The 19841-nt window shown below is 39.0% G+C and overlaps 2 protein-coding genes across 2 annotated transcripts; both read left to right on the top strand.

Annotated features, from left to right (window-relative positions):
* Positions 1–920: 920 nt before the first annotated feature.
* Positions 921–12273, top strand: LOC139136928 (F-box only protein 44-like). Its single transcript, XM_070704790.1, has 4 exons — positions 921–1373; positions 5136–5376; positions 7947–8175; positions 9446–12273. Exons 1-4 carry the CDS (start codon positions 1043–1045, stop codon positions 9584–9586), a joined length of 942 nt encoding a protein of 313 aa, XP_070560891.1. The 5' UTR covers positions 921–1042; the 3' UTR covers positions 9587–12273.
* A 6388-nt stretch (positions 12274–18661) lies between these two features.
* Positions 18662–19561, top strand: LOC139136348 (sulfotransferase 1B1-like). The gene has a single exon (XM_070704072.1). The coding sequence runs from the start codon at positions 18662–18664 to the stop codon at positions 19559–19561; it is 900 nt and encodes a 299-aa protein (XP_070560173.1).
* Positions 19562–19841: the final 280 nt, after the last annotated feature.

The raw sequence follows: 19841 nt of genomic DNA, 5'->3' as shown, positions 1-19841 counted from the left end.
GTGACTATATTGATAAAACTATAAAACTGACCCTCCTCCCTCCCTTGAGGGAAAAAAAAAAAAAAAAAAAAAATAAATGCGCGTCGCCGCACCATTTTTTAAAGAAAGACCTGACCAGAAACATTTCTTTTTTTTTGGCCTAAGCCTATACATATATATTTATATTGTTTATTTATTTGCATGTTTGTTTATTGTTTATTTATGCATTTGTATGCTTGTTTGTATGTTTGTTTTTTGTTTATTTGTTTGTTTGCTTGTTTTTGTTTGTTTTTCCTGGTTCCCTGTGTTGGTACATCAATGAATCTGTGGGCGATTTGAATGCATAGCATTTTTGAATGCATAGCATTTTCGCTTTCAATTTTGTATTTTAAGAATATGACGTCACCTGGGCACTCAGTTCTGAAGAGACTCACTCAGGCCAAATGAAAATAAATATTTGTTTCAAGTAACATGACCCGGGAAAATAGGGTAGGTAAGTCGGAGAGGTGTTAGCTTTTGCGTTGGCTGAAACTCATGAAATATGGTAATTAGCAGAAAATCTGTCTCGAAATTTTTGAAAATGGGAACAAAAAAATGGCGGTTTTCCTGGGGAGGTCGGGTTACCCGAAACACATTAATTGTTTTAGATGGCCTTATCATGTGTCATCGGTCGAGTTGTCTGCCGGTCAGCTGATCGCGTAAATCGATACACAGTTTAAAATATTATTTTTGGATTGTGATTTAAGTACGATATAGCAATTTCTCTCGTCTACTTGCCATGCATAATTGGTGTTAAATATAATGCTTACCATTTAATAAGAAATACACCGATTCTTTAACATTGCAATCGAAATGAGTACCGAGCTTTCTTGGATACTGATGATAAACATACTTAGATCCGAGAATAGTCAGCCAGACGCCTTTAATCGAAATCTGATGCTAGTTCGTGTTCGAGTCACATCACTGACTACCACTGGTATTTCCTGGGTATTTCCAATGACTGCAACACAGACTATGCTCAAACGGCTGGGTTTCCGTGAATTAAACTGCAACACCGTTCAGAATGTCCATGGGTAACAAAGGGAGCAGGAAAGCTGGTAATACATCTGATCTTGATGTAATTTGTTGCGCGTTCGATCTTGACCTCTTGAGGTTGCCGGATTCAGTCCTATTGAGAATTCTGACATTTGTACCTGATGGCGACCTACTCAACTGTATGCTGGTGTGCAAGGAATGGCACGCCGCTACGCAGCAAGCGACATTTTGGAAGATAAAATGCCTTCGGTCAGGACGATTAATTGAGGAATTGGTGAGCATACCGGCGCAAGAGTGGAGAAGCGTGTACTTTAAAAACCCTTATGGTCGTAATTTGATGAAGAACCCGTGTGGAGAAGGTATGGGCTCTGTAAATATCATCACATTCACAGGCCACTAAATGCACAGTCCCACGTTGACATTGCTGCAATGCAGTGAGACTCGATGTTTTGCCCGGGTAAATGGGTCGGACGGCAAAACCAGTTACCAGACACACAACCCCAGGCAAAACCTCAAGCCAGTGTACTGCAGCAAAGTCTCACAGTGCACCGTTTTATGCTTAGGCTCTTGGGAAATAGTGGCTTCTCGAAGCCCCTGTTCGTAACGCAAGAAAAATGTGCGTAACGGGAGCTTCGCGAAGGGACTACCCAAGCGCCTGTGGATGTATCTACATGTACCCATGGTACCACAGACCATGGAGGGATTGTGTCATGTGTGTATCTACATATTCGGTTCAATCTTTATGACATTTCGTATCGTAAATCTTCTGTACAGCAGTTTCATTTCACAACAGTGGTAAATACAGGATATAGTGAACGGTATCCTGTGTTTCAATAACACAAAACCAGTTTCAGTTTGCAAATTTGTGTCACATGCTGAGGTCAAATGTCTGAACAGTCCAGTGTTGGACGATGTTTGTGTTTTACACTTAGCCTTCAACTCACCTTGTATAACCTTGTATACCTTTAGATATCCAATTCACTTTATGGTGATAAAACACATGCTCAATACTGGCATCGATTGGTTTTATCAGATGACATGTTATTGAGATCTGCTTATACATCCAGGTTGAATTCAGATTGGTATAATTATATACAAAGCATATTGAACTCTCACAGTGGGAGCAATATATGGTCTTGTGTTTGCAATATCAATTCCACAGTTAATAATGTATATGATAGTTTATGTGAAACTTATGAACAAACATGGCTGAGAAACATTCATAATGATACAAGGAAGTGTGGAATGCAGAGGAATAAGCTCCGAACTTACAGACTTTTTAAGACAAAATTTGAATTTGAAAGTTACTTGTTATTAAATTATTATTATATTATTATTAAAAACTTCTTTAAAGCGCACTACACATACGTCTCAGCGCGCTGTACATGACTAAGAAAACAAAATACGTGACTAAAATGAGAGCAAAGGTAGTTTTTAAAATAAAAAGTCACAAATAACGCAAAGAAATTTGGAAAGGAAGTAAAAACAGCGTAAAATGAGCAAAATGGCTAAAATCACAGTTGATAAACTCAGTAAAAAGGTAAGTCTTCAAAGCACGTTTAAAACATTCAACATTTTTTGCAGAGCGAATCTCTGAGGGCAATTAATAAATTCCAAAGGAAAGGAGCATGAACAGAAAAGGCCCTATGGCCATAGGACTTATTATACTTCCCTTTAGGCGGGACTAAACATATTTTTTCCATGGACCGGAGATTTCTTGCCGGAACATACAACTCAATAAGTCGCTCAAGTACATGGTTGCAATACCATTAATAATTTTATAAGTAATTAACAGAACCTTGATCTTATTCGAGCTTCGATTGGAAGCCAATGCAGGTCGATCAACACGGGTGTAATATGGTCAAATTTGCGTGATTGAGTGACGAGACGTGCAGCAGCATTTTGAACTGACTGCATTCTTGCTAGATTATATAAGGTCTTTTACCTATAGGAGGTGGCTGACAAAACTAAGAATTTCGGATCACAACCTACAAATAGAACTGGGTAGAAGGTCAATTCTAAAAGTTCCTTCAAATGAAAGATTCTGCAAGTTTTGTAAGTCTTTAGTTGAGGATGAATTTCACTTTGTTATAGAATGTCCAAATACAGAACGTATCGAGATGGTCTACTTTCAGCCACAAGTTTGTATAATCCAGGCTTTCTTGATTTGAATGACAGAGAAAAGTTCATGTATAGCTTTACTCACAAAGATAAACTACCTCTTGCCAAATTTATTTCTTGCACTTTAGTTCCTCCCCCAGCAGCAGCTTCATCCAGTGTTTGCTGAGTTTTGTAATTTTTGCTTACCACACTCCTTGAGTGTGTTGTTGAGTAATAAAGTATTAATATAATATAATATATGAGAGAAATCTCATCCTACCCCAGTGATGGCGGCACAAACCTGTAGAACAGTCTCCATGCCAGTGCGTTACAGTGGTGCACTCACTGCTTGGGACCATAACGTTTGCACAGTCTACCATTCACAAGGCTGTAGATGCATTGCTAAAATGAATGCACGATAATCATTCAGTGCAGTTGCATACTGCACAGGGCTTTTAGTAATCGGTGCAATCTGTGGCACAATATGCATCATTGTGCTGCAATACGCAACACTGCTAGAACAGACGCAATAAGTTTGCTTCGTCCCACAGTGCCAAACGGAGTTCGGTGATACTATGAATGATGGGGTTGGCAGCTTGGCAGTCCATGGCATTTTTTTCAATGTAGCACAGAATAACAACCAAATTAGTTGTCAACTTGATAGAAAAAAGTGTGATATATGCTTAATGTTTAAATAAGTTCAAATTATGAATAGATGAGAAGTTTATGAAATCGAATTTAGGACAATCACAGCTGCAGTGCTTGGTGGTCTCTGTTTTTAAAGTGAATTATTCCTGGCCTGCCCTGCGTTTAGTGATTACCTAGAAGTAACATCGGACAATGTCAGTCCCGTGCACCTGCAACTTTCAGTGACCTTTCAAGAGTATACCCTTTACAAAGCAAAGCCTATTGCAAACTAAATATATATCATTATCATTGTACATTAAACCACATAATGAGAATCAAAATGTTGGACATGACGTGTGTAGTTTAATTTCAAACTTTATACGCATGGAGAGAACGGTAAAGTATCGCACTTGAGACAAACTGATGGTAGGCCTAAATCACTGTGATATTGGGGAAAGGGTGTCGGTCATTGTTTCCTTTCCAGAAAGTCGCAGTGAAATGTTACCTGGTTACCATGTTTACAGTGTTGCCTTTTGCTGTGTGTAAATGGTATATGAAGGGAGGGGGACCAACTGTCAGCAAGCAGTTGTTCAGATAACTTTGTCAGCAAACTTCAGTTTTCTAGATTGCTGCTACTTGATTTGGAAAATTTGTCCTCAGTTTGGCAGTCAATCGCGTACAAACATCAACTGACCTTGTTTTCTACATTTGGCCATGCAATGCCTGGGTTATTAAGTATCATGTGTCAATCAAAAATCAGGCTGTCCACAGACCTGTCGTGAATTGCCCAACACATATGTAATTTGTATGTGGGTTAAATGGTAAATCCCTCTACTTGCCATTTCGTCGATCATATTATGATCGCTCTAATCCTGCTACGTCTGTAAGTGAAACCCACTAAATCTTAATCCCATCTAGTATTTCAGTTGTAGGTATTAATGAAAGACTATACAATAATGACAGAAATATTACATTTGCTTATCAGCAATGTACAGTTTATGAATTTATTAATAACTTACCAGTAACATAAACAATTTAAACTTTTATTTTGAATAATTATGGTATGCCTTGTGACCCTTTGGCTGAATTGACATAAATGGAAATCACTGGACCCAGGCAGCAATAGTAAGATTATATCCTCCCTCCAAAGAATGTAATGTTTCTTTTAAAATATCCCAACCAACAACGTATACTCCCCCCCCCAGGGTCCCACACTTTTTACAGCTTAATGTGAAAGTAAAAGCAATAGCGAAAGTGAAACACAAGACATATTGATTGACAAACACACTGTATGGTGTATGCTTGAGTTAGTACAGTGTATGCTTGAGTTGGTATGTTTCTGAATGCTGATGCAAAAGTTCTGTAAATATTGATCAGGATGAATCCTTTTTCAGAAGGAGTAAATTCTGGTTGGACCATTCTCGAAGATGGGGGTGATAGGTTATGCGTGGAGACCCGTGACATAGGCTGCAAACCTAAACCACCGGAAATGCTAGCTGAAATGGACAACTCCACCAAGAATTTTGCAACTTCCTATCAGTGGTGTTCCAGAGTGCAGGTCGTTGACCTCATTGCCGAAGGATGCAGTGAATATGTACTGGATGAAATACAGCCTGCCATTGAAGTGTCAGAATGGTAGGTTATGTAGTTAAATGCCTCACCCTACAGTACAAATATCTACATGTACCAAGAGAGTGTATGATAGTCAATATTGTACAATCAGCACATGCAGTAGAGATTATAACACACCTCATCCGCAGTCTGTGTTCTAATTCGCCAATTGATAGTCACGTGGGATGCTTTCTTTTTGTGCTGATCCACGTAGATAGACGACGTCATTGGGCATCATTTGTTGGAACTGTTGCTTGCCAGGCATCAGTTCCTAAAAAATGATGCCCGCTGATATCAAAAACGACATTGACGCATGCGCAAACAGGAATGTAAACAAAGATGTCGTCTGCGGCCGATCGAAACGATAGTCGAGAAATTTCTAGGTTTATCCTACTTTCTGAAGAATAACTGAATGCTCTGGTTTCCAACAAGGACTCGAAATGGATGAAAACTAAAATAGTAAATCAAAGGTGCACTGAACGTTTTGCAGAAGTATTGCGATCCTGTCAGATCATTACATTACATGCGAAAAATTTTGTGTATGGTAGGTTTTGATGCATGACTGCGGATGAGGTGTGTTATAAAACACATATTGACTGGCCATTAGGGCAATAGCATACGTCTTTAACCCGTCGGGCCTGTGAGTCACCCCCAATAACAGACTGTTTCCCTCGGCCTTCGGCCTCGCAAAACAGTCTGTTTTTGGGGGTGACTCACAGTCCCTCGGGGTACAGACATATGCTGTTGCCCTCATGGCCAGTCAATGTGTGTATAATACGGAATGACTGCAATTTTCCCCAAGATATCAATATTGGATTTACAAAAGAAACAAATGTAGAATTTATCACCTGAGATAGTTGTCATTGTAACACACCTTATCCACAGTCTGTGTGCTAATTCGTCCATTAATAGTCATGTGGGATGTGTTCTTTTTGTGCTGATCCACGTAAACGACGTCATCAGGCATCATTTGTCGGAACTGTTGCCTGCCAGGCATCAGTTCCAAATAATGATGCCCGCCGCCTTAAAAAATGACATTTCCGCATGTGTGAACTGGAATGTAAACAAAGATGTCATCTGTGGCCGAGCGAAATGATAGTCTAGGAATTTCTCAGTGTATTTTACCTGCTCAAGAAGAACTGAATGGTCTGGTTTCCAACAAGGACTTAAAACGTACAAAACAATAATCAAAGGTGCATTGAATATTTTGCAGCAGTATCTCGCTGATCTACTCCAACATATTACATTGGACAAGTTTTTGTGTATTTTTCATTCTTATGCATGACTGTGGATGAGGTGTGTTATAAAACACATACTGACTGGCCATGAGGGCAACAGCATAGGTCTTTAACCCCTCCAGTCTGGGAGTAACCCCAAAAACAAACTGTTTCGCTTAATCTTCGGCCTCAGGGAAACAGTCTTGTTTTAAGGGTGACTCACAGTCCCTCTGGGTACAGACATATGCTGTTGCCCTCACGCATGTGTATTATGTCATCACTTGAGAGTAAAACAATTACAAACGTGAATGTTTTTCCTCAAGTAGCATTCATCAGCTTTATAACCGCAACAAAACAGATTACAAATGAATGGTTTTAGACAAAGTTAATGCTTCCGGTCAGCAAATTGCCAAGCCATCCATGCTCTCTTGCCAGTAATCATAGAAATCATGCAATGAAAACAATAACTTTACTTGAGATGCATCCTTAATTTTCCACTGTGTAAAATTAGTTTTAGTTCTGTTTTAGCTAAAGTGATCACAGATACAAAATGGCTCATGAGTGCACAGCAAAGAAATGCTTTTTTTCTTTTACATACTTTAGCTACAGTTAAAACAGATATATTATATACAAGTTTGGTTGGTGGTTAACCATAGTCCATTTTTCATGTACATGTACATGAGCATCCGACAGGTCATAGGTCACAGAGATAGGTTGCATTTGGTAACAATCACACCCGCCCCGGCTGCTTCCACCCAATTTACATTTCCTTTGATTTACAAATTTGAAGAAGCAATTGAATTCCCTTTACTTATAACGTTCAGTATCCTTGCGTACGCGTATCAAGTGGGGTTGTCTGCTAATGCTATGTGGAAGGCTAGTAGATTATATGTACCTAGGTGGATACTGTATGTTAAAAGTAAAATCTCTGAATGGAATTCACAGAATGTCCTAGCAACAATCATATGTGCACAAAAATATGAAGGAGGCCCATGGGGCAGTGGTTAGGGTACCGGACTCACTATTGGAGAATGGTGAGTTTGAGATCCAGTAGGGCCAGAGTAACGGACTCAATATTTGAAGGCTGGCAAGTTTGAGACTCCAGCATGGCGTTGTGCCCTTGAGCAAGGCACTTTACTCATTGCTCCATTAAGTGTTGGGTTAAGGGTACCTCATCCTGTAATAAGGGCGTTTGCCTCTTGGATGTTGGATTGATAAAAAAAATACAAATATGTTTGCATACATGTACTGTGCCCAAAAAGAATATTGACCACAGAATTTAGCTGAATAATTATGGATGCACAACAATATGTGGTCATCTTGTGCACTGGCCTGTCTCACATGGTTGCATTTGTAACTTAGACTGGTATCTTTCAGGTTTGCGGCAAGATGGGACTGTGGCAATACTTGGACAATGAGGGTGACATTGTCAAAGAAGAGGTCATATTCCGAAAGTGAACTCAGGGCGATGGAAAGCCTGGATTCTTGGGGCCAGCATTACTATCGTCATGGTCCGCCCGATGAAAGCCTCAAAGATGACTTTGTGGACCAATTCCAGTTTGGACCTGAGACAACTCCCCAGTGGTCAGACGCCACGTGGAACAAAGTGAGTCCCGACATTCTACTAGATACTACACAGAGGGTGATTCCAATCCCTGCTCTGCTGAGGCTGTGGAACAAACCTGGTTGGTTTTGGTAGTATTAGCAGACCTTGATATATAGTATGCGTCGAATCAGGAGTGATTGCATTGGAATGCAGAGTACTGGTGGTTGCCAACTGCATGTGTATGAGCTAAAATGCCAGGTCCACAAAATGCATCATAAATATTATAGAAAGATTGTTTCTTATTTGATGTCTCATATAAAAAATGTGCTGTAACACTTTTATAAGGTCATACAACCCAACTTCTGACATAGAATGTACAGCAAAACCAGGAGTGTTTGCATACAGTATGAGGGCTAATGCACAGCAATATAACAATGATATCTTACATATTCAGAACTGTAGCGTGCACACAGAGTAACTTCATGACATTAACTTTTTTGCCTTGTGTCATGCATTTATTATATTATTTGCATATGTGATATTTTCAAGTGTGTATGAAATAATGCTGATGCGGCTAGTCTGGATCAACCAACATGAGAAACATTTTTGGTATGTTTTTTGGTCTCACTGAGGTTCACTGTTTACAGATAGCTGGCAGTACGACTCTACCATTGGCATTGAGTAAACTATCTTTACCTTTACACACCTACTCTCTTGTGTAAAGGTTTGTCTTTGCCACACAAATCAATGGGGCTGACCTAAATTGGTACTGTGAAAGGCTCAATTACTTCCCCATTCGTGAAGACTTGTGTGTTTAGCTGCAGCTGAAACAAACTTCTGTAGAGTTGGGATTTAAAACCAACAATCTGAATTTGTAAAGTTATTGTCCAGATTATGAAGCTTTAAGATATAGTTCATCATTTGAGGGAATTAAGTCCTTGTCACTTCCCTTAAACCTTCCTCAACAATGGTTTGGTCCAAACCAATTGTTTTCAATGGCGAGTGGATTTGCTTACAGGGAATGAAGGTTTAAACAGATCAGACATTGTATGGTTATGGTACAACGTGATACATGTACAAAGCAGGATTGGGGTATTTTTCTGTTATACCCCAAAACATAAAAATCATGAAGCTGTTTAGACTCTGTGCAAGTAAATCTTATTGAAGAAACACATTGTTTGTTTGGAAGGAATTTGAGTACTGTATGTAGAGATGACTGAATGTCAAATAATGATGTGTCTCTGAGTCCCGTGAAATTCATGAATGTCTACAAAATGACATAATTGGGTACGGCAGCACTGAACTCTTGTATATAATTTTATCCCAACAGGTACAACATATATTTACAAACTATGGGCCTGGCGTCAGGAGTGTTATTTTTGAAGACGGTTCCTCAGATACTCAGTATTGGGCTGGTCACTACGGGGGCAAAATGAGTGCAGCCACGGTCAAGATAAACCTTCGACGATGAACTCCCAGTGGACTCTGTTATTTTTTGTGGACTCCATTCATTTATTCTAAACGCAGCCAACTATGACTAGTTACACCCTGAATATGACTAGATACACCCTGTTTAATACCAGATTTTAAATACTTATAGGTTGGTAGACATGTTATTTATATACATATGTTACATTTACATAGTTTATGAACCATGAATATTCATGATTCATAATGATTGGTATTTGATTTGTGTATTTACAGTTATGTGTTGAGTGTGAATGGGTGCTGATGATAGTTGTTCTAAGTACATGTATGTTCAGACTTTTAAGATTTAACTGGTAGTTCACCAGTTCAACTTCAGAAAAACTAACAATTTCAATGGTCGGGCTGTCCACATACTGCATAGCCCAGCCTACAGTATACCTGGTACAATGAATGTACTGCCAATGTATGCACAGTGCTATGTATATTCCGTTGACATGGCTTGTTATTTTAATGATATTTTTATGGAATTCAAGAGGAAAATACCGGTGCCATTGTAAGCTCATTCTGGCTTGCTATTTGTATTCACATGGAGCAAAGTAGCAAAATGCCATGAATCCTGCACTTCATGCATGCTTGTTATGATTTCAGTCAGTGGAAAGGTAATTTGATGGAGTTTAATGGGAAAAAACATTGGTTATTGATATGCTTTGGAGAAATTAAAACTATCATTACACATGGTACTCCACACATTGAAATGCTGCAATTGCTATTGCAATGCACCTCATTCAAGCTTTCTGGCATAGTTCATCAATTTACAGTCATGTGGTAAGAGTCATTTTTGAGCTGATGTATGCAAAGAACCCATTGCCGGGTAACAGTTTGCTAACTGTTACCTGCCTGGGTAACAGTTTCGAAGCACAATGTACACAGTTACACTTTTCGGGAAAAAAGCTAACTGAGATGAATGTGTCTTCAACTGACACAAATATAGTGGAGAAATTTCTTGATTTTTTTCAGTGAGGAAATTATCTGAGGAGTGTCACAACACAGACATGGATTAGACCATTATTTGGTCACAGCGTACTTATTTCCTCTCCAGCCTACAGGTTACCCAGGTTACCAAGAACAGTCTATTTCCTCGGTTTGAAGCCTCATGAAACAGACTGATGCCCTCAGTGATGTCAGTCAATATGTGTATGCTTCTATCTTGTAAAATCAACAAAGTATAACTCGTGCCATATTGAATTTATCAGATAGAAGCTTTTGAACCTTATCTGTGTTGTGTGCATTCTCTACAGAAGTCTCCTCTGTCTGAAACTTTGCAAAGTTATAACTGTTGGATGTTTTACTTTGGTGTCAAAAGCCCGTCCTTTTATTCAGTATTGTTTGAGGCTGTTCTTTCGAATGTGTAACATATGCTGAAACTCATCTATATGTAGTGTGTTGCTGTAAGGAGTGATTTCCATGAACCCAAATTTATAGCCTGACAGAACTAGCAAGACTGTTTTATAATGAAATTTGACTCTAACACATACCAGGTAGCTCTGAGAGATAAATTCATCTAATAAATATTTAGGATACACTCAGGAAAAACATATGCAGCAAAATTCCTGTGGCATGAGTTTTAGAAAACACCTTTCAAGTTACCATACCATTTTCCAAGTCTCTGAAGCAACTCAAGCAATTTTGTTTTTGTAAATAAAAGATATTTAAAACAGTTCTGTAAAGGGAAGCTGTCGTCGGAACTCTGCTCAAAGGTTGCCAGGGACCCCAACGACTGATGTAAACACTGTATCTAGAGTACATTGGCGATTGATGAAAGTTAAAAATATGTTTATTAACAATGATTATTATACATCTACCATCAAGAACAATAGAATTTTGTGTGCACTAAAAAACTGTATAGAACGCCTGTACCGTAACATGTATGGTTTCCAGGCACATCGTACCATCCCCTGCGGCTGTATCTGCGCATTCACTGTTGAATGGTTTCAAAGGACCCATTGGACGAGTTCCAGAACATGTCTCACGCACGCTCTGTACGTGCGTGTGTATTGCACACAGTCTGCAGAATGTCCAGAAGCGCGTCCATGATAACATTCCACACTTGCGCTGAGTTGTTGACATCGCACAAAAATGGTCGCTACTCTGACAATTCGATGCCTCAGCCACAAATGTTAAGATGTGTAATAATAAGGTTATCACGAAAATACCGCAGAGGATGCACTCGGATATTGGCACCGCGCATCGCCCGCCGCTTTGCATTGGGCGATACGCTGCGCCAATGTCCTTGTGCATCCTTTGCGGTATTCTTGCAATAAACTCATAATAATGTAAAGTTTAAATGTTGCAGCTATCTTGACATGATGCATCTAGATATCATGCATGAAATACATTTAAAAAAAGAAAGTTTGCACTTGAGTAGTTCTGACAACAGCCTCCCTTTAAGTTTTATGAATTTATGAGAAGTAGGAAGACACAGTTGAACATACAGAGTTGGTTCTTTGAATTATATATGGCTTTAGTTTTTGTGTCTTTAGTTTTGAGTTTCATGGTTTACATACTTCAGCAAACTGTAAAATGTCTTTGAGCAATAAGGTCTTGACACGTTGCATTTCATAACGTCAGTTTCTGAATATATTACATCGTTCCTCGGTTTGTTTGCTCCATAGCACAGAGTACAGCAGTGTAAAGAATGGAATTCAAATCAGAATAGAGATTATTTTAATATATATGGGCTGTTTCTTTTTCACTTTTCCGTTTTTTGTTTGCAGTTTCTGTCATCACAGAGGGACTTGTTTTGTACTGTACATTAAGTTTTACCTAACTTTCTATTTTTCCACACAACCTTCTGGTGACTGACTTACCGTATTCTTGATGTCAAATCTGTTAAAGTGACATTATCATTTCATACTAAATGTCAACAACAACAACACAGAAAATATAACATGGTACCTGCAGAAGGCACACAGTATGGTTTATTTCATTGGCTTACACAATATTGTGTCTGTAAAAATTTTCTTGCACATTTGCCTGAAAGCAATCATATTTTGTGTTTGGCGCTCATTTATGTAACTTATCTTGTGAAAGAATGCTCACTGAGTTCCATACAGTCGTCTGTAATAGCTGTATACACTTCCGCTAGTAATCACATGTAAACTGATTTGGAAATGAATTCGCAAAATCTATTCTAAAGAATTTGAAGGTCATGGGCCTTTCACAGAAGTTTACATTATCTACTTTGAAATATACATATTTAATAAAGATATGAGAAATGATTCAATAAATTGCGTGTACTGACTCTGAAATCCTACAGCAAGGAGATTGTGCTTGCATAGAGTATGAACAAAGGAAAAAATGTCTGGGAGAATTGTACTTTTACGCACTGTTAGAACTGTAACAAAAAAGCACTGTAACCCATATCTTTCTGCGACAGGGAAACAAGGCATTAATAGCAAGAGTGCAAAAAAATAATAAATTTATGATTATGAATACTGGTGATAAAATTTAATATTTCTGTCATTATTGAATACTTAAATAGTGATCATCATTCAACATTCTAGTGCAGTTGAAAACTTTTGCAACTTGCCAAGTACACAATAATGAAAAATACTGATATTTTATCATGAATATTCACAAACATAAATATATTAATAACTGGGTCTGTACCAAAACCAAGTGAAATTAGCATGTATACTAATCATCATGTAGGACTCGAGTGCAGTGAGGTACTTTTGCAAGTATTCAATAATGATATAAATATATTATCTACAGTATTCATAATCATAAATTTATTAATTTTGTACACTCTTGCTATGACTGATAACGCCTTGTCCCTCGGTGTCTCTGCCTTAACATTTTGGTTTAATACAATGCGTCGCTATATTGTGTGTGTGTGTGTGTGTGTGTGTGTGTGTGTGTGTGATATGCAGCATACACAGATGTGTATCTATACCTATTAAATGTTACGAATTCACCATAGCCTGGACATAGTTTGTTTCAGTACGGCACATTACTTATTCACCGTTGCCAGTCCGGGACATGTATGTGTTTCTATACATCATTGTGCTAATTCACCACTGCAAATAGATGTCGATGGATCATTTCTAACTGACTATCTCATCTTGGATAGCTGAAAGTGGCTATACTTAAATTTGGGCTGTGTAGTATCTCGATAGATGATACGATGTATCTCAGTTTCTTTGATTGACGGCCCCTTCAGGTAGAATGCGCCTCGGGGACAGACATTTGGACTCTCAAATTTTTCTAAATCTTCCCTGTTCAACAACTTTGGGGCTCATTTTTAAGCCTTTTGGAGTAAGAAAAACTTTCACCGTCTTAGTTTTATGAATATCGAAAATTTTATTTTTCTTCAGTGGCCATTTTGAATTTCCAATATTATAGAAATAACGGACGCGCTGACCATTAACGTTTATTTATGGGCAAGGGCGAGAAGAAAGCCAAAAATTAATGGGCGAGGCTTGCCGAGCCCGTTAATTTTGGCTTTCCTCGAGCCCGCGCCCATGAATAAACGTTAATGGTCAGGGCGGAGTCTGTTATTTCTATTATATTATCAACGAACGCCAAAAAAGTCAAAATTTACGAAAATATCCAGTGCGAACGACAGCGGGGCCAAAGAACTCGTCAGAGAGTAGTGCGCGCTGCAAACATTTTGCAAATACGGAGATTTTTTTGAAAAAAGTGTCTAAACTTGGCCCCGGAACTTGGCCCACAAGTGCTCCATTTTATTTTGTGATTGATTATGATCTTTGTACAAATCACAATTTTCGTTTTAGCTGTAAAGTTACTATGTTTACGATGTTATTCATATTCACGGGCATGTAAACAGACCATTACTGTGTATTTGTGGACAGTCACGTGGTTCAGCTCGACCAATTAAAACGCGATGGACAGTGCATGGTAATATAATAGTAAATAGTGGGTAATTTGTTTCCCTAGTACCCAAATTTGCACGGTGAAGCCCGATTTTTGACTTTGAAAGAAAATGGTTGAAAGAGACATTGAGGAAAGTTTGAGCAAAAGTTAAAGTCTTTCACTTTCTAGGTACATACTACCTTAACGCGCAGATTGCATGTGCCACTTTTTCTTTGCAACTACATAAGGCCAAAGTAAGTAAATTCTTTGTTTTGCGTCCACTCAAAATCCTAAAAGGTACGCGGGTAAGCGGCTAAAAAACACACACAGAAAATTTAACACAAATTTGTTTGCCTTTATTGGACAATTTTTCTCAAACCACATGAATACTCCTGTCATAGTGTGACACACTGTGTGATCACTGTATGCATTTTCATAACAAATGGATCAAAATAAACAGCCATTCTTTGACGTTTGCTTTTCTCTTATTAGTTTTAGATTTCTTTCTGCGCACTCAAAGTGTCCACATGTCAATACCATTGCACAGTAACTTGACAGCCTCATCAAATTACTAAATCTGGACAGTTTGAGGAATGGGTACACTATAACAGTATACAGTAGCGATCTTTTGTCCTCAAGTTCTTGTACGTTTTTCAAGTTTCCTGTAATGTCTGTGCTCTGATGTAATGTCATAGTTTTGCTGAAAGGTGTCTGTTTTGAAAGAAAACAGCAAACAAAAATGTTAACTTGTAGCCTCTGCATTCAATTTTAGAAAGATGGGGCTCAGAGAAGAAGAAATTGGTTATATAAATGACAAAAGTATTCCCTGTAGGTTCCTCGGGACCATCCGTAAAACCAGCACCTTTCCTTTCCATCAAATAAAAGAAAACATTTCGCAATTGTCAGTCTCCACACACAGACTCATCAGACCCAAATTTAGGTGGAAGCTTCACATCTATATTCCTTGCACTTTCAAAGTACCACACCCCAGATTGATTGAAAGATGAAGTATCATGGCATAAATGGAAATATTCTACAGTGGGTCAAAGTATGATTGACAAATACAAAACAGCGAGTAGTCATAAATGGAGCATCATCTGAATGGAGAATACGTCACAAGTGGTGTCCCAAAGGGTTCAGTTCTTGGACCAGTACTCTTTCTAATCTACATCAATCATACTGGCGTTGAAATTAGTTCTGAACTCAAAAATTTACTGACAATACCAAGACATATCATCCCTTGCGAAATTGTAGTGATCCTGAAATTCTACAAGCTGATTTGGACAAGCTACAAAAAATGAGTGAACACTGGCGGACGCATATTGGCTACAACAACCCCTTCAATAAATACTCAATGAACAATATTTCACTGGGACGTACAACTGAAGAAAATGACTTGGGCGATCTACTTCATTCTACCTTAAAACCTTCAAGCAAATGTGATAAGTTTGCAAAAAAGCAAACAGAATGTTGATCTCATCAAACGATCATTGTCGATCAAATCAAAAAAATGTCATTCTTCGTCTTTACAAGCAACTTGAGAGCCCACAGCTTGAACATGCAGTACAAGCTTGGTCACCATGGCTACAAAAGGACATAAAATCTTAGCACGGCAACTAATACCTAAACTCCAACACTACAATTATCAAAATAGACTTAAAAAGCTTATTTTAATAACACTTGAACACAAAAAGAATTCCGGCGACACGATTCAACTCTAGAATTAGTTTTCAAAGGCCATGACCACTGTAACCTTTCACTTGAGTTAGCAGCCGACTCGAGAACTTGAGGACACTGTCCCAAACTTCGTAACTAACCGTTCGACTTAACACAAAACAGACACAAGAAAGTACTTTTTTCAGCAAGAGTTGTGGACATCTGGAATAAATAACCAGCCGATGTCATTAATGCAGAAAGTGTGACCTTCTTCAAGAGCAGCTACGACCGCCTACTACAAGTTTCTGAAGTTTGAACTTTCACAAAGGGATTCTAATATACTTTCCCATACCCAAACTGAACAAAAAAGTACGTAAAGGCCTTTCGTTTACACGATTGATCACTGGTTTATTTTTTGTTTCAAGTTTAAATGGACAATTAACCAAATTTTTGGCAAACCTAAAAGACCAATTACCAGGATAGGCTCAACACTTTCCGATTTTTCGGTCTGCCATACTCTCTAAGTCGTGGTACCCAAGTCCAATCGCGTTAATCGGCCGACTGAATCTCTCTCTGTTCAAGTCCCGATTGCTCACAGTGACCATGCCTTCAAGTTGCCGTGCAAAGGTTTCCTGTTTTTTAACTTCGATTTTTTCCCTGCTTTCATCCATTTTTTATCGTGACGACAAAGCCACAACAGGCAAAGCAACAACAAACAGGGAGAACGTGAGGCCCCGGCGCGCGTGAGGCTGAGAGTATCGACATGGGTAAATGTGTAGAGAGTACTGTTTTACGTCACCGCATGGTCCATTAGTGAAATCTGACTGCCGTAAAGGAGTTTTTCATCGCAAAGTTAAAAGCCACAACTTGTTTTTGCGACAAATAGCGCCACCAACGGCGAAATTTAGAAAGGGAAGTTTGTGTTTTTTTTTCCGAAAAATCTCCAAAAACCTAGGCGCGCGCGGACGCAAAACAAAGAATTTACTTACTTTGGCCTAATATACAGTAACAGATCGCAGGTCGGACAGGTCGACAAAAGCGGTGCAAAGACAGTCTTGCACTTGACCCGGTCAGGGTGAAGGACGCGTGATATTATCGTGCACTCGGACGAATGTTCATTTTGGAAGAAAATTATCCTCAGAAATTTCTTGGACACGTGTCAAATCAAATCCTTTTAAAGGGATACAGTCGTCGGAACTGCGCTCAAAGGTCGTATGGGACCCATACAACCAATGTAAACACTGTATCCAAGGTACGATGGTGATTGATGAAAGTTAAAAAGTTAAAACATGTCTGTCATAATCTACATCGTACAATTGAAATGTTGCAGCTATGAAGATGAGGTGCATCTAGATATCGTGCACGAAATACAGGTCCGACGACTGTTTCCCTTTAAGTTTGGTTACAGATTTACTTTTTTCACGCATGTCGCAAAAATTAAAAGTTATATCAGGTCATTAAAGTTCCATAAGCTGTATCTTTTGGCTATTTTTTCAGAACTTTTGTTTTGTGGTTTCCCTACACTTTCTGCATTGAATCCCTAAACTGTAATTTAATGCCTAGTATTTAGCATATCAACACAACCTATATGAGTATAATCTCCATTGTTATTGTTGACAATTGTATTCAAGTCCGGACTAGAATTCATTTGTAAACAATAAACAATGATCACTACACACATACAAGCTGTTTTGACAAAAAGAATACTCGAAATTTCAGCATGACAAACAGATTAGGGTCAGACACGGCAGTTGATATACAGAAGCAGAATACTGAAAAACTTGCCACAAGTTACAGGTTATGTCCCTTTAATGCGTGTATTATGGCCTTGACATTTTTTCCACTGAAGTCACGGGCAAGAAGCAGCACACCTGTGTCAAAGGACAGAGTCTGAAAAGGTGCGTCGACGTCATACATGTACTTAAAAGGTTAGCAGAGGAAGCTCGACCGAATTAAAATAAAATGAGGAACCAATATAAAAGAGTGCCTGCGATCGAGCGAAAGCAGATGAACTGTGTAATTGTCGCTACCTTGAATAGCTTTAGTCTTGTGCCACGGGGTCAAACTGCATGCCAGTGCATTGTTGGTGAAAAGCCGACTTCTCGCCCAAGAAAGAGTTTGAGATAGTGGTCTTATAAATAATATGAACGTACATACAATGTATTCATGACAAACAATTCTTTTTGCTTACGAAAATATGTATCTATTCCCTTTTAAGCATTTCTGCTATGCTCCTGAATAACCTACAACTTTAAATTGATTTCTTTAATCTTATTTTTTTATCTGTAGGCTGGAGAAAATCCAGCGTATTGAAAATTGGTCGATCGCCTGAGATTTTCATGACACGCTCATATGGCAAATAGTATGTATTTAAAGTACCATGAGAATTCTACCCATGACCCCCTTGACCTTGAATGATTGACGTTCTCTCAGTCAAGGTTAAGTTTCTCAGTCGAAGCTAATTTGAATTTTCGATAACGTGGTTGGCCCTCCATGCGGTCTTTCTCGTATGTCTGAGCTGCGGGTATATCTAGCCAGTTTTTACGGTCAAGTTTACCGCACTGAAGATTTCACGGCAAAATTGCAGATGGCTCAAACGGAACACAATCCTGTGGTTGACGGGTTCATGTTTTTGCCTTACTATGACCGGGAAAAACTAGAAAACCGAGCTGCCGACAACTTCAAGTTCCGACCCGGGGACGTAGTGGTCAGTAGTCTGCCAAAATCAGGCAACGTTTGGACGACGGAAGTCCTGAAGGCGATGTACGGTGACTGGGGTCTTCAGAAGTTTGGTGACACTGCAGCCGCAATGGTGCTCGATGAGCGAACTGTCTTCAAAAAGACACTGAGCAAAACGCGTCAACGCATCGTTGATGCAATCAGTGCTGAAGATCTGCCCTCGCCACGTCTTATCAGAACACACTTACCGGCCACTATTTTCCCTTGTCATGTATTGAAGTCCAACGATGTCAAAGTAGTCCATGTCACCCGAAATCCCAAGGACAACCTTGTGTCCTGGTACCACTTCCTGAAGACTTTTGCCTACGGTGCACTTACAACTGGTGACTGGGAGCGAACTGTCCTGGATTTTCTTGATGACAAACTACCATTTACACCGTGGACACAATATGTCGCAGGTTGGATCAAACTCGGCACCGATGATAATGTACTTCACGTTTCATACGAAGAGATGAAAGAAGACCTGCCTCGCGTTGTGAAGAAAATTGCAGTTTTTCTCCAGCGTCCTTTGACCGAAGGCGATATAGAGATAGTGGTCAATACTACTACTGTCGAAGCCATGCGAAATCGCCTATCGCAGATGATAATTACGGATGACGAGTTTGTACCTAAAGGAGAGAATCCGTACGTACGAAAGGGAATCGTTGGTGATTGGAAGAACCACTTTACTGTTGCTCAGAATGAACTTTTCGATTCTATTATAGGGGAGAAAGTTAACAGTATAAGTCCAAATATCCCATATCAGTAATTTTGTAAATATTGAAATTATGCGATCAGGTCTGTTGAAATCGGTAGAGTCTTATATGATTGTGCAACGCAAAACTATTTAGTGCGAAGAGTTATCTATGGCTTTGCTCTATTTTGCCCGTTCAGTCTGTGGTACTTGAGACTAAAATATATGTCAAATATTTACTACCAAAGGACTCGTTTTTCTTTATTTAATTCATTAATGGCAACTTTGATCACTCGGTCTCACGCTGCCGTTATCACAAAACAGACCCTATTTTAGACTGGCCCCCGTCGCTTTG

Source organism: Ptychodera flava, chromosome 7 (genome assembly GCF_041260155.1).
Source record: "Ptychodera flava strain L36383 chromosome 7, AS_Pfla_20210202, whole genome shotgun sequence".
NCBI lineage: Eukaryota > Metazoa > Hemichordata > Enteropneusta > Ptychoderidae > Ptychodera > Ptychodera flava.
Note: the sequence above shows the minus strand (reverse complement) of the source record. Positions and strands in the feature narration are given on the sequence as shown.

Excerpts from the sequence above, each read along its gene's own strand:
- LOC139136928 (XM_070704790.1), top strand. The coding sequence starts at position 1,043 with ATGTCCATGGGTAACAAAGGGAGCAGGAAAGCTGGTAATACATCTGAT. Across the intron at positions 1,374-5,135 it reads GAAGAACCCGTGTGGAGAAG|AAGGAGTAAATTCTGGTTGG; the intron begins GTATGGGCTCTG and ends ATCCTTTTTCAG. Across the intron at positions 8,176-9,445 it reads CAGACGCCACGTGGAACAAA|GTACAACATATATTTACAAA; the intron begins GTGAGTCCCGAC and ends TTATCCCAACAG.
- LOC139136348 (XM_070704072.1), top strand. The coding sequence starts at position 18,662 with ATGGCTCAAACGGAACACAATCCTGTGGTTGACGGGTTCATGTTTTTG.